At 39.2% G+C, this 15,142-nt stretch overlaps 2 protein-coding genes across 2 annotated transcripts; one reads left to right on the forward strand and one right to left on the reverse strand.

Annotated features, from left to right (window-relative positions):
* Positions 1 to 1,663: 1,663 nt before the first annotated feature.
* On the reverse strand, positions 1,664 to 2,623 carry TAS2R39 (taste 2 receptor member 39; the record flags this gene model as incomplete). Its single annotated transcript, XM_084785009.1, has 1 exon — positions 1,664 to 2,623. One exon carries the CDS (start codon positions 2,621 to 2,623, stop codon positions 1,664 to 1,666), a length of 960 nt encoding a protein of 319 aa, XP_084641135.1.
* Positions 2,624 to 5,113: 2,490 nt separating this feature from the next.
* LOC311599119 (ashwin-like) lies at positions 5,114 to 5,650 on the forward strand (the record flags this gene model as incomplete). The annotated part of the gene is made up of 1 exon (XM_084784757.1): positions 5,114 to 5,650. The coding sequence occupies one exon, from the start codon at positions 5,114 to 5,116 to the stop codon at positions 5,648 to 5,650; it is 537 nt and encodes a 178-aa protein (XP_084640883.1).
* Positions 5,651 to 15,142: the final 9,492 nt, after the last annotated feature.

Below are 15,142 nucleotides of genomic sequence, written 5' to 3' on the forward strand. Positions count from 1 at the left end.
GTCTATGGATTGGCAAAGTAAAGGTTCTACAGACAGGTTAATAAGAAATGTATTACTGGGTGCTGTTTTGACTGTGGACCCCAAACTTCATATGTTGAAAATGGCTTCCTCACTGCAACAGGGGGCTGAAGTGGTGGCTCAGTATATATTGTATAAGTGTGAGGCCCTGGGGTTTGGATCCTTAGTGCCTATGTAAAAAGATGAGTGTGACAACACACAACTGTAATGTCACATTATCTCTTTGAAATTTCTAAGCTGGAGACCCTGAGTCAAATGTTTCTCTTCATCATAACCCTCACAGTCAGAAGGACTATGGTACTGGGCCTTAACAGCCTGTGTCGTGTTCACTGAAGAGACACAATTCACATAATTCAAGTTAGCACATGGGAGCACACAGAGAAGCACTGCTGAATATCTTATACTAATTTCTGAGTAGATATGAAAACCATCTTTGTGGTCCTGGTTTCTAAAATGGGTTGAAGGTCAAATAATGGCGGAAAGGCATAAAGCAGAGTATAACTGTTCCATGCATTTCAGATACCCAATCTGATACAGAAGTCATTTGCTAATAATTTTTGTCGCAATTCTTAGAATTTTCCATAGGAATGTAAATAAACACCAAATATCTATTCTGTGGAAGCAGAACTATAAATGGAGTAACAAAAACATTATCTATGTGTACTTCTTATAGAAATCTTATAATTTATATACATGCACCTATCTCCCTTTAAAAATGTAAACGTAGGGCTGTTGGCATGGCTCACCACCTGCCGCTTGGCCTGATGACTTGAATTTGATCTCCAGGATCCACTTGGTAGAAGGGGATGCATGATTCCTGCAAGCCGTCCTCTGACTTCCACATGCATGTTCTGGTACGTGGGCATGCACCCACCCACAGGCAATAAATAAATACGAAATTTAAATGCCACAATAATATTGTAGTTTGGATATGTAGGTTTTATTTTATTAAAAGCAACATCACAGTGGGATTCTTCTTGCATGCACATCTTCATTTCTATAAATTCATAAAACCACACATCTAGAGAAAAGTTATAGGACAGATTTTAGTTTGAAGGATGCTTTTTGTATTGTTAACCTTGAAAGCTCTTTCCAGATTATTTAGCTTGTATCTTTGAGGGTGGGCACAAATGCATTTCCAAATATTGCTTAGAAAAGTCCCACATGGTTAAAAGGCACTTGAAGAGAGAAAGAGAGGAGTTAATAGGAACTTAAGTTTTAGAAGCCTCTGCTTGGGTGTCTATACCAACCCCGACTGTACATCAGAACCACCTAGAGTTCCAAGAAAAGCTTCTACGTTAGAACACCAGGAATTCTAACTTGATTATTGTGAAGTGAAAAGCTGGGCTAGATGGTGGTTTCAGGTTATCCCTAGGTATAACCTGTGTGTAGTTTGGGTCAAGTCTCTGCTTAAGGCAGAGGTAGGGGAGGTAAACAGAGTGCTAAGGACAAGAATATGTTAAATATCACTAAAATCGTGACCACAAAGCACTAATGAAGGTTAATCCTTTACAGATAGTTTGCATGCACTGAAGGGATCAGGTTGGGTTTTGTAGAGAAAGGTGGGCAGAAAAGAGAGACCTAGGTAAAAGCAACGTGGGGCTGACTTCTCATGTTCTTTTGTCCCCCATGTTGGATGCTGATATCAGAATCTACTTTGTAAGTACCGATGGATTTGGGACTGAAACTGCTTCCGTGTTCTTCTTAATCCAGGGTTGTTAAGAATCAGTAAAACCGAATGGCCAGCTGGGTAGGCAGGCAGGACAATTCTGATCACAATACTCCAGAGGAGACTAACATTGATTATGTTGGATATGGACAGAAACAGAGCAGCTGCATTTGAAATATAGAGAAAGAGAAAGCAGCTGGTTTCTCTGATGGCCTGCATGTGAGCCTCTCTGCTGGGGCTTCCAGAGCCAGTGGCACAGTTTCTCATGTGCAGGGTGTGTCTCTTGAGGGAGACAATCAGCAGAGTGGCCGCTGTAGTGAACAGGATCAGAGGAGGGAGGATTCCCAAACTGAATAAAAAAGCCATGCTGACCACACTGGTCTCAACGTAGTAGAATTTCATTGTGAAATTGTAGATGGTGAAGCTTTGGGAACGGTTGGAATAGACAGTGTAGGTGTCCTTGCAGAAGAACATGCTGAAAGTGAAAGAAATAAACACCGACAGCCGCAGAAGCCAGGGCATCAGTCCAGAAATTCTCCACTTTAGCTTGAGGAACAGGGGGTAAGAGAAATTGGCAATCTTCACAAGGTGGAAGAAACTAAGCAAAGCAGCAAACCAGAGGGTACAATAATTTAAGAATACAAAAATTACTTTGGAGATACCATATAAAACACTGTTGTAAAAAGAAACGCTGAATATGTAGAAGGTCATTTCTATCAAGGCGATGCTTTGGAGACCTATTCTGGTTACGCTCAGAAGAAGCAGGATCCTAGCATTTATGGAAACCGCCTTTTTCTGAACCCATGAGACTGCATTCACAGTCATGATGATCCCGTTTGCAATGATACCGACAGTGCATTCAGTGGCCACAACTGTAAATATTAAGATGGAGAGTGGTAGTGCATCTTGTTTCCAGTAGTTTCTGGGTTGAGCCATCCTGGGTGGTTCCTTTTTGGAGCCTAGAGACATTCAACAAGCAGGTCCCTGACAATTCCTATAAACTTACGTCATGGGAGGAAGAAGTTCATATACTATTCCCAAACATACCAATTTGTTTATCCCAGAATTCTTATCTCTATATTTGCATCTTGTGGAGATGCAAATGATGGAATTATTTGGTTTCAAGTCCTCTCCCTAGAGTTGGACATGTTTATGTTAGTTTGCTCAAGACTCCCATGGAAGCACTTTATGGAGTCCACATTTAAACCACTAACATGGCATTCAGAACCATGCTTTTGGTAGCATAAGTTTAAGTATTTAATATAGTAAACCCTAACATTATTTAGTGAGCTTTTTACTAACAAAATCATGGAGTTGACATAAATTAAAGATCTCTATGTGAATATACAGAGAGCAGTTTGAATTGATTGAATTTTAAAATTCAAGATATATGTATATATGGTCATACTATTTTGAATACACTATTTTAATTTTGTGCTAGGTAATGTCCAAAACACACACACACACACACACACACACACACACACACACACACACACACACACACACACTTCTAATGTCTATTTTGTGGATACGGAAATTAAGTTGTATAGAGATTTAAAAACCTGTTTAAAGCACACAGCTTAAGACTGAGAGATCTGTTATTCAAATCCAAGTCACTTGATTCCACAGCTCATTCTGTATTTAAAAAGCGTGTATAATTTTATACATGACTACAATATTTACATAATTTCCCATTCCTTCTCCTGTGTGTTCTACGCCCTCTTAAATTTGTGACCTTTTCTTTATTAGAGAACACACACACACACACACACACACACACACACACACACACACACACTGAGCCCATTTACTGTTATTCTTATGTTTCTGAGCATATGGTTGACCAGTTGAGAGTGTATAACCTGGATAACACATCAGGGGCTCATGCCTACAGAAAACCAATTCTCCAAGAAGCCATTGATTGCCTGTAGCTCTTTTTTAAAAGATGGGAACCTGTGAAGTTTCACCTTCCATGCTACTATGTCAGCTGATGTCATTCTTCCTCTTCCTTTCTTCTTTCTCCACCTCCTTTTTCTTCCTCTTCCTCCTCCCCTTCTTCCTCTTCCTTCAACTTTTTTCTTCTTCCCCTTCTTCCTATTCCTTTTCCCCTTCCTCCCTTTCCTCCTCCTTCTTCTTTCTCCCTCTCTCCCTCCTTTTCCTTCTCCTCCTTTCCCCATCCTTTTCTTTCCTCTTCTTCCTTCTACTCCTCTTCTTAATCTTTGTTCTCCTCCTCTTTCTTATTCATTTTCTTCTTTCTTCTTGGAGTTTTGATACAGGATTTCTCTGTGTAGCTTGGGCTGTCCAGGAACTGATTCTGTAGACCAGGCTGTCCTTGAACTCAGAGATCAGCTTGTCTCTGCATCCCCAGTATGAGAAGTAAAGGCATCTTCACACTCGGCTTCATTATGCTGTTCTTCTCCTGGCGGCCATACTGAGATTTAATGGATGCAACTTTCTTGTAAGACACTATCTCACAGCAAGTAAGCATCTGAGACCTCTGACTTAGTCTCTCATATTCCCAGATGATCCCTGAGCTATAGTTATAGAGACCATGCTGTAGATGTATCAGTTGGGGCTGACACCTATCAGAACCTATTCTTGCTCCCTGTGTGGATTCTTCTCTGTGGGTCAGAGGTTGAGCAGATATTTGATTCAACCATGGCATTTTCCTGGTAGCCTTTTATGATATTCTAACCACATAAAAGGAATAATTAGAAGACACATTTGAGTGCAGGAGTACATTAAAATTTGAGTTTTGAGAGCTACTAGTTTGCTCCTATAGAGTTAAGGTTAACACTTTCTCTCATTTTTTTAAGGAAGACACTACTGTCTAAATGAGCCAATACTTTAAAACTATTTATTTCTCTCTATGTGTGTCCGTATGTGTGCAAGAGCCCATGGAGGCCAGAAGAAGGGGTCAGATGTCCTGGTACTATAGTAATAGATGGTTGTGAGCCATTTGACATGTGTCCTTGGAGCCAAAAATGAGTCCACTGGGAGAGCAGCATAACTCTTAACCTTAGAGCCATCCCTCCAGGCTCAAGGCAGAAGCCTCTTTATGGAATAAATTACTTGTGGTAACTTATCTTCAGTTGTGCATAGGTGATCACACACATACACACACCTCCCATTAAAAAATAGTAGCGAGCTGGGCGTGGTGGCGCACGCCTTTAATCCCAGCACTCGGGAGGCAGAGGCAGGTGGATCGCTGAGTTCGAGGCCAGCCTGGTCTACAAAGTGAGTCCAGGACAGCCAAGGCTAACACAGAGAAACCCTGTCTCAAAAAACCAAAAAAAAAAAAAAAAATAGTAGCGAAACAAGGCTTGAGGTGAAAGTTCCACAGCCACTTTACCAGGCATGATAACAAACTTAGTGTAAAAGAATAGTCATATTCACTGAAATTTGGGGTGTTGGGTGAAGACCATGGCAGGGGATGTGCGTGGTCGCAGCTGCACACATGCGGAGCTACTGCTGCTCCCTGAGCTGTTGTCCCAGGAGCTTCTCCTCCTCACCCTGGAGCAGAAGAACAGAGCTGCTGAAAATGACACCAGAGCAAACAAAGACAACTTTACTGACCTTTATGTCCAGCATGCCATACCATTGCCTCAGAGGGATTTGCCAGAGAATAGATGGGGAAAGATGGTGGAAAAGATGGTAGAACATCATGAAGTAAAGAATGAGATGAAAAGGAGTAGTGCTGTAGATGGATTAAGGAAAAGACCCCTCACTGTGTTCGATGGGAGCTCAGCAAGCACAAGCATGGAAGTGAAAAAGACAGAGAACTGGGCAGATGACCAACTCAAGCCTCCCACCCAGACAGCCTCCAGCAGTGATGCCATATGGAAATTACCAAGTTCCTCTTCGAGGATTTCACTCCTAATTTTGTCTTCCAATCTGCCTATGAGCAATAAAATGGAACACAATAGTAATGGCACTAAACAGAACCATGAGTTAACATAGGGAGGAAGAGGCCACAGATCACCTGAAGCTTCCAGAAGCTAAAAGGAAGATGCAGCAGTTACATGCCCGTGAGAGGAAGCTTCCAAAATGTGAATAGAACTGCAGCTGTGGTTCTCAGAGGAGTCCACAACTTTCACAGAGGTCCTGACTACTGTGGATTTTCATGAGGTTTAAAATAGTTTTGGAAAAATAAAAGTCCTTCCCTTCCCTCCCTCCCTCTATTTCTTTCTCTCTTCCTTACGATGCCTTGACTTTCATGTCCCAATTAGGGAAGAATTTTTCTTTTCTTTCTTATTAATTTTTTAAAATTTGACATATACATTTATATTATTAAATATATATTATATGTATGCAATATATATATATATTCACATGTACACAATAAACTGCCTACAGCAAGAAGAAACATGAAACAATCAGGAATTATATTAATGTTACATTCTTAGTGTTTTGGTTATTTGTATTTGACAGCCTTGAAAAAAATATCTTTCCTATCTTGGTGAGTCTAAGATTCTGAATGTAAATCAATATCTATCATATTTCATCATTATCAACTTAAAACATCTGTCTAGAGCTAAAAACATTTTAGCCCCTAAACAACTAAGCTTAATTGTAAAACTAAACTATCTGGTCTTCAACCCCATCAGAGACTTGAGAGGGAATAAAATTAATTGTGTGAGTATACAGCGGGTACAGGTTAGCAGCTTCCCTAATGAGAAGATGACAGAGACAGTTTATTGCTTGAATAGTCACCCAAAACTCTCTATAAAGTTGGAGCATCATTTTCAGCCTTCTGGCTCAGTATATCTGACAGACATATTTGTGAGGCGAGGACTATTGAGGACTTGCTTACTCTGTCTTGGCAGAGTTTGGCCATCGACTCTGCCTGCATCCAAGCTTGCCCATTCTTAGGCAGAAGTCTGTCTGTGGTAAAAATGAGGACATTTTACCCAGTGGCTTGTTTGCCATATTTGAAGCCATCTCCATAAGGAGGTTCTTGATGCTCATCATCCTCTTTGAGGTAGGCTGGGTGTTGCCAGGAGTTAACCTGTCTCATTGTCAATGAATATGTAAAAGAATAAAAACACCTTTAAATGCCATATTCTGTATGTCTCTGAGGTTTTTGAATACCTTCTCTAACTATTTTACCTTATCTTTCTATAGGATCATATCTATCTGTTACACTTGAGATATATATTCTTGTAATAAAAATAGACTAGTAATTGATATGACCATGATTTCATCAACTAACCATTAACTTGTATAACTTATTTATCCTCAACAGCCTGCAATAACACTTTCAAAGTATTGGGACTAAACCTTGTATTATAATTAAGTTATATGGGTACAATATTGCATATTAGAGTATATATATATATACATGCATATATATAATGTGTGAAGAATCATCTTGAATTTGAATTCTATACCATTGTATCTAAAATGAAACTTATTTTGCATCTATACACAAAATTCTATACCAGTGATTTAAAAATAACCTTGTGAGTGACAATTGAAGCATTAAGTCGAGGAGTAGATTCACTAATCTACTTTTTGTTCTATCTTCCCTATATATTCCTATATTCCCCTTTCTTTTTTTTAACCTCTATCTCCAAACCTAAGAATGGAAGATAAAGGAAAAGAGAGACATCCCTGAGTCCAACCTTGCTTTCTCTGTAAATAAGACCAATAATAACTTATAACCAACTCTCACTGAAAATAACCCTCTTGGTTGCTCAAGAAAGCAACTAAAAGCCTACTCGATACCCTTAAAGGAAATAGGGTATCGTTCTCTTAAGGTTTCTTCAGGCTGATTTGGGACAGATAGTACCTTTGTAGAGGCCCTTTTGAAGGGCTCCCCAAGAAAAGTGTGTTGATGATGTTGATGGAAAAGCTTTCTGTTCTTTTTTTTTTTTGGTAGAAAAAAAGTTTAATTAAAATAAGTTTACACATTGACACTTATGGCTTAACTAGAGTAAATTTTTGTCCAAGCTAAAAGTGTACTAAGGACAAAACAGAAGACTGGTGTGTATGTAATGTACAGCGTTCACTCAAAACAGTAGTTCAATTGTAAGAGCTCTCAGAAGCAAAAGTCCAATTATTGAAGTAATTAAAAAATGTTTACATGTGAAGTCAAGGAGAAGTCAAGGACATATTTAATCACATCACATACAAACACTGGTAGTTTCCCATTAAATTTCAAAGCATAAGGGTGAACTCTTCTACCTAATGAAAACCAACAACTGACCTGATTACTCAGATACCTCTGAAATGGCATGCCTTCATTTAACAGATAATCCACGCTTGTGTGTGTGTATGGACTACAGCAACTGATGTTTCTACCTTATTTTTGTAATGGTGTGGTATGTATGATACAGAAACTAAGTACATATCTCATTCTAATATGGCCTTGTTTTCAACTAGGATAGTTTCCTTTATGGATTGATTCCAATTTAAAAAAGAAAACACACAGCTTAACAAGTGTGACCTTCTTAATGAATAAAAAATTAAAGACAAACTAGCTTTAGGGCGTGATTAGCAGCTGTAAAGGACTATAGATGGACTTCCTGTTCTCTTTCAGTTCTGATGCCACTGGAATCCCAGCCCTAAAACTAAATTACTTTCAAAAGTTAACAAATTTGTACCTTTCTAGAACAATCTGTTGGACAGCTAGTTGTCATACAGACTACACATTATTACAAAGAGGCAAGTTAATGCAGCACAGTGGACTGAGGTTAAAGTTAGCTTCTGATAAAAGGGAGTGAGTGCTTAGAAGTAACATTCATTTCATCAGCCTGGTAGAAAGGCTAGCCTGCTTTATAGACATAGCCAGTGTGTGTGTGTGTTAATGTGGAATTGGAAGTAGGGCAGTTACATTTTTAAACTGCTACTTGTATAAATCTTTACTTTCCCCCAGATACTGTGGGTTTTGTGTATAGTTTTTTTTACAAATCTTGGACTTAACAGACTGTCTTTTCACTGTTTGTGGGTTTTTTAGAAGTTGAGCATTTTTAAGGTTGATGAAGCTTTCTGTTGTTCAGCTGCATGTGCCACTTTATCCCACGGAAAGCAAAAGGGAAGTCCGGCCTTGCCTCTCTCCGCTCTCAGTGCCAAAAGCTGCTACTGTGTCTTTAGAATGTTCCTGTCTTGCAGGGTTCCTGCCTAATTTTTATTTGTGTGCCTTGAGGTCTCACTATGAGTTCAGCTTTTTCTTCTGTGAGCTCCATCCTTTTTAAACGGACATATTTCAAAGCCTTCGGGCGGGCTGATCATGTTAGAGGCAGTACTTGATGGCAGAAGTTTAGGAGTGATGGGAGCTGGAGTCCTAGACATTAGGAAAGTCCAGAACATGTGGCAGTGGGGGTGGGGGTGCTTGCCAGTGTGCTGGGGCGTCAACAGTGGTCATCGTCAGCTGCTGGGGTTGGAAGTCACTGTAGAGTGCCTCAGAGGAGAAATGGACTTCTCGTTCAACGCGGTTCCTGAGCTGCCATACTGTTTCCTGCAGAGCTGTCCCATGCAGCGTTAACTACTGGTCTTTTTATTTTTGTGCAAGTAGCATTATTAACTTGTATAATACGAAAAAAAAATTCTGTCTCCCTTATGTCCTTGACTTCTGGTATCTGCTCCCTCCTTTATATTTCTAAGTAAGAGCAAAAGATACTTCATCTCATTTTCCATATATAATCTTCCAATTAGTGGTTTGCTTTGTTGATATGCCCTAGGGTCATCTCCTTTCTTTGATCTGTTAAAATAAGCATTTTAGTTCAGTTATCAAATGGCCTTACAGAAAAAAAAAACCCTCATCCTTGCAGGTAAAAACTGTTCTTATACATCAACCCTGTAGTTTTTAAGTGTTTTGATTTTTTTCCCAGACTAAATTTGTACGCATAACCAAAACTGATGCATATTAAGTGTTGCATGATTTGCCGATGCTACAGTAACATTTTACATATACTGTTATCTGCAGGGCTGATAATATTGCTGAAGGGAACTGTGCTCCTATATATAGTTGTCAAGGGAGAATTTAAAAGTGCAGCTTTTAGAGTAGGATGACACATTATAATTTCTATTCGGTTGACCCTTCTGTTTCCACTGGCATTTCTCTTTGAAGAGAGAGTTAACCATTTGACAATTTTAAGTCAGTGAGAATTTATTTTTAGTTATGCAGTGAAATTAAATTTTAATTTGTATATAACTTACAGAGTAGGTTGGTAATAACAGCTGAACTGTGACATTGTTGCTTCAAAGCGAAGTGGATGCTATGAACATTCAGCATCTACACTCACATAGCACCATATTACGGAGCTGTTTTGAGTTTGAGAGGTGGCGGAGCATTGATCCGTGCACTGTGCACTACGTACTCTCTCTGTCACAGAGCACTGTGTCTCCTAAAGGGATCGTGGAACTGGCTTCCTCCGTGTGATGAAGCGCCATGAGCCCTGGGAATCTGGAGCAGCAGCACTGGCATCTTGTTCTGACGTGGTTCGGGCTAGAAGGATGCGGTGAGAGTGGTGAACAGTGCTGGAGTCAGTTTGCTCACTAAAACAGCGTTAGTACTGTTGCTTTGATTCTGCGTCCCAATGAGGCCGGCCATTCGCCTCACTGGGCCGGGCAAGCGGATGGCGTTACAGGCAGTTGGGTAGCTTGTAAGGTACATGACGCCCCACATCTACCATCCACAAGTCAGCACCGTTTTTTTTCCCTTGTTTGTATGTTCTACTCTCTTTGCCCTTCTCCTTTCTCTTTTCTCTAGGTCTAAGTTTCACATTTAGATTAGCAAGTTGTATTGTGTCTGTGACCTTACTCCATTCACTAAGGGGTGAAGATAGTCTGACTCTAATCTGCTTCCTTCTGAGGAATCGTAGACCACTGTGTGGATCCTACAGTCTGGGATCCTGCAGCACCAGGACACTAAATGGCTTCCCAAAGGCTGTTACAGCAGCCTATTTTCCAGCGTAACCTTACTAGTCTAGACAGCGGCCAGACACTGGCAAGAGTGAATCACCACTACCATAAGGCTGTATCTGCTGGCATTAAAATTCTTCAGAACTGAAGTTTCTATTTGAAATTCTGCTTTGGTTGACTTAAATTTGAGAGAAAGTTCGAAAACTGATGTAGAGACTCATTCAACCGCGATGACCTTTTAAAAACTTACATCAAGTAAAACTGCCAGTAGATTCATTCATCCCCGGTTGGAAGAGCTTCCTCTCTTTACTACTGTGCAATGTGAGCATTGTTGAGAGGATTCTAATTGGTCAACATGTTTTCAAGTGTGCTTTTATGAAATTCTTGTGTAAAGTTTTGTAATTCAGTATAGAAAAGGTTGACGTTGCAATGTGCATTTAAGTACCTTTATTTAAATAAACTGAATAAAAATTAAAAGAAAATTGGGATATTAAAATGAAAATGGATGGAAAAGAAATGAATCGCTTTTAATTCAGAAAAGTTGTACTTGATTCTAATATGTAAGCACAAGACACACAGTGATTGACAAATTCTGTGTTCAAAATGAGTTCATTTTGTGTTAATGTATGTAACCCTAAACAGCGATAAGAAAATAATTAAATGAGAAGTTACTGACTGGGTGATAGGCCGACAGAAGTCATTGTTAGCTTTGTTTTTTTTTTATTACTCAGGCTTTGTGGTTTTTTCTTTCTTTCTCTCTGTCTCTGTCTCTGTCTCTCTCTCTCTTTGAGACAGGGTCTCTCTGTGTAGCCTTGGTTGTCCTGGACTCACTTTGTAGACCAGGCTGGCCTCGGACTCACAGTGATCCACCAGCCTCTGCCTCCTGAGTGCTGAGATTAAAGGCATGTGCCACCACCACTCAGCTTTTTTTTCTTTTGATGATTAGGTTTTTTAAATTTTATTTTTATTTAAAAATTTAATTTCAATTTATTTCAATTAAAATGTAAAATTATTCACTTTACATCCCAGTTGTAGCCCCCTCTCTCATCTCCTCCCAGTTCTACCCTCCCTCTTTCTTCTCTCTATGCCCTTCTATTACAAAAATTAATGAAGGCTTTTTAGCACGATTGCTTTAGATGAGTTAAGTAATATATAAACCTCTCTTTATATATTTTTTGAGTCAGACTCTCTACATATGCCTGCCAGTCCTGGAACTCACTATATAGATCAGGCTGACTTTGAAATCATAATAATCTGCCTACCTCTGTCTCCTGAGTGCTAGGGTAAAGTTGTGTACCACCATGCCCACCCTTTCTTGTGCTAGTCTCAAAAATTGCTCAATTAAAATTATTTTTAAAGATTTTGTAAACCTCACACAAATAATTTTGTGTTCTTTCCTTTTATAAGCAATAGTTGGTAAAAGACAGGAGATACTTATATACATTTAATTTTAGTAGTTATTTGCTATATTAGTTTCCCATTTTCTTGAGCAACTATTACGTAATTTATATTTCCCAGAAAAAAATTATAGTGTTTTGGATTTATTTAGAATAAAATTACTCACATGAGTTTGGAATAAGTCACCAACAGAACTATAGCTAATGTGATCTTTTATTTTTGGACATTGTTTATTATTTGTGTCTTTTCCCATTGTTTTCTAATTAGACCTTTGTCAAGTTTTTATGACTTTCCATTATCTGTACCAAATTTTATTTATCTCTTCTCCCTCTTATTTCTGTCACATCAATTTCTTCATTTAACTTAGATGAAATTTTTTATCTTCACTCTTTAGTTTCATTTTGTTGCTTTAAATCTTATTTTATTTTAAAAACACATTTTAAATTAAAGCATACTTTTATCACTTTCCCCTTTTCTTCCCTCCCTTCAGTGCTTTCAATGTCCCTTCATTCTCAAACAGACAAACTATTTTCTTGTATTATTGTTGTTACTTTTTGTTGAGAACCTGGTATTTAACTTTAAAAATAAATATTCTAAGTGATAAGAGTAGCGGTGTGTACTACTTTTGTAATTTGTTTACAACTGCTTTGCCACTTTCTTTATGATTTCCCTTTTAGATTTTTAAATAAGTTAAACATTTGCATATTCACACACTTTTATGAACCATAGTCCATGTCAGCATTCATGTTGGTTATAGAAAGCAAACACAGATCCTGCTTTGTTTTTGTTTTTGTTTTATTTATGTTTTGGTTTTTTGAGACAAGTTTTCTCTGTGTAGCTTTATCTGTCCTGGACTTGCTTTGTAGACCAGGATGGCCTCGAACTCACAGCAATCCTTCTGCCTCTGTGTCCTGACTGCTGAGATTAAAAGCATGTGTCACCATGCCCCGCCACCGATCCTGTTCTGAGGGAACACTAAGGACTAATGGCAGTTTTGACAGCAGTGTGAACTGTCTCTTCTTGGTGGTGTAGGATCTGCTGAGTGTTGCCTGGGTTTCCATCTCAGCCTCTGCCTTCGCTGATCTAGTTGGCTTACACTTGGGTGGGGAGGACAGGCTAAGAGATCAAGCATACAGTGTAGTGAAAGTCTGGAGGGCAGCCTTACTTTGGCCATAGATCAGCTAAGGTCAGTGATCTTGCCAGCAGATACCCAAGTAACGCAGAAGGCCAGGCATTTAGGTTGTGAGTATTTAGTTATATTTTTATTCAGTGTATTTATGAAATAAAGTGTCCTGTTTCTATATGTATTTTATTTAAATAGAAAACAAAACACCGAATCAAAACAAAAACCGCATTTGCTATTCTCACTTGATCTCCCTTTGTTTCTTTAGTGGAAATTGCTTTTTAGCTCTTTTATTTCATATGATATGCTCTCCTTGTCCCCAAATCACAAACGTAAATTACAAACCACCTCTTGATAGACATATACATACACACACATATATATATATCAACGATTTAACTCTATTTTTGTGTACTTTGTGTGAACACACCCATTCTCTACTCTCTCAATATTTTTCTATTATAATGATAATCAAAATAGGATTCAATATTTACATTAGTATGACTTTTAAAACATGATTATACTTAGTGTATATAATACCCTGAGATTATATTAGACAACCTGTTTCATAGACAATTTCATTCTCCCATAAAGAGTTGTAACTATCTAGTTTAAAAAAATGTTTGTCACCAACTCATTTAAAATCTGATCCTAATTTTCTGAATAAACTATTAATGTGCTCAACCACATCAGGTGAAAATTAAAAAAATCCATTTATTTATTTATTTTTATTTTTTTATTTATTTAATCACTTTATGGCCTGATCCTAGCCTCCTCCCAGCCCCACCCTTATGGCCTCCTCACCCCATTTACCCACCTTTTTTTTTCTCAGAGAAGGGGAGGGCTCCAAGGTGTACTAACCCACTGTAGTACCTCAAGTTGCAGAAGTACTAAGTGCATCATCTCCCAATGAGGCCAGACAAGGCAGCACATCTAGGAAAAAGGGATCCAAAGACGGCAGCAGAGTAAGACTCAGACCCTATTGTCATTGTTAGGGGGCCCACATAATAACCAAGCTGCACATCTACTACATATGTATAAGGGGTCTAGGCACAGCCCATGCATGCACTTTGGTTGGTGCTTTGGTCTCTGGGTCCCCATGGGCCCAGGTTAGTTTACTCTGAAGGTCTTATGGTTTCCTTAACCTCTCTGGCTTCCCCAATCCTTTCTCCCACATTCCACAAAACTCCCAGATCTCAACCTATTGTTTGGCTGTAGGTCTCTGAATCTGTTTCCATCAGCTGCTGGATGAAGTCTCTCAGAAGACAGTTATGCTAGGCTCCTGTCTACAAGCATAGCAGAGTATCATTGATAATGTCAAGGGTTGGCTCTCTCCTATTAACGTGGGTCTCAAGTTGGGCTAGTCGTTGGTTTGTCACTTCCTCAATCTTTGCTCCATCGTTATCCTATAGTTCTTGTAGGCAAGACAAATTTTGAGTCAAAGACTTTATGGGTGGGTTGGTGTCCCCCTCCCTCCGCTGGAAGTCCCACTTGCCTACAGGAGGTGGGTACACAGGCTTCATATTCCCTGCTGCTAGGAGTCTCAGCTAGGGTATCCCCATAGACTCAAGGGAGCCTCTCTTGTCCCAGAGATGCCCCATCCCCACCGATTTCTGTTCTGTCTCCCAGTCCTATCTTCCAAGCACTACTCTCCCCACACCTGATGCTTACCCCAATTACCCTCCCCACTCCATCTCCCACCCATTCCCCCCCCCCCCATCTATTTCGGATGTCTCTTTCATTTCCTCTTCTGAGTGAGATTCAAGCATCAGGAAGACGCACATGTTATTTACTAACTTATAAGTGGATATTATCCATAAAGTACAAGATAACCATGCTACAATCCACAGACCCAAAGAATTCAAGCAGGGTCCAAGGGAGGATGCTTGAAATCACAATTACTGAAAATTTTTATCTCCATCTCAGTCCTCTGTTCTCTAAGGCAGTCTGTGCTTATAGAGTAAATTTCCCGGGTTTTATTTTTCTAATGTTAATTTTATCATCCAGCGTCTGCTGATTCACTTAACCCTGTAATTCAGAGAATTTTTTCACTCTAGAACATGACA

This window comes from Acomys minous (genome assembly GCF_964271855.1).
Source record: "Acomys minous genome assembly, chromosome: 6".
NCBI lineage: Eukaryota > Metazoa > Chordata > Mammalia > Rodentia > Muridae > Acomys > Acomys minous.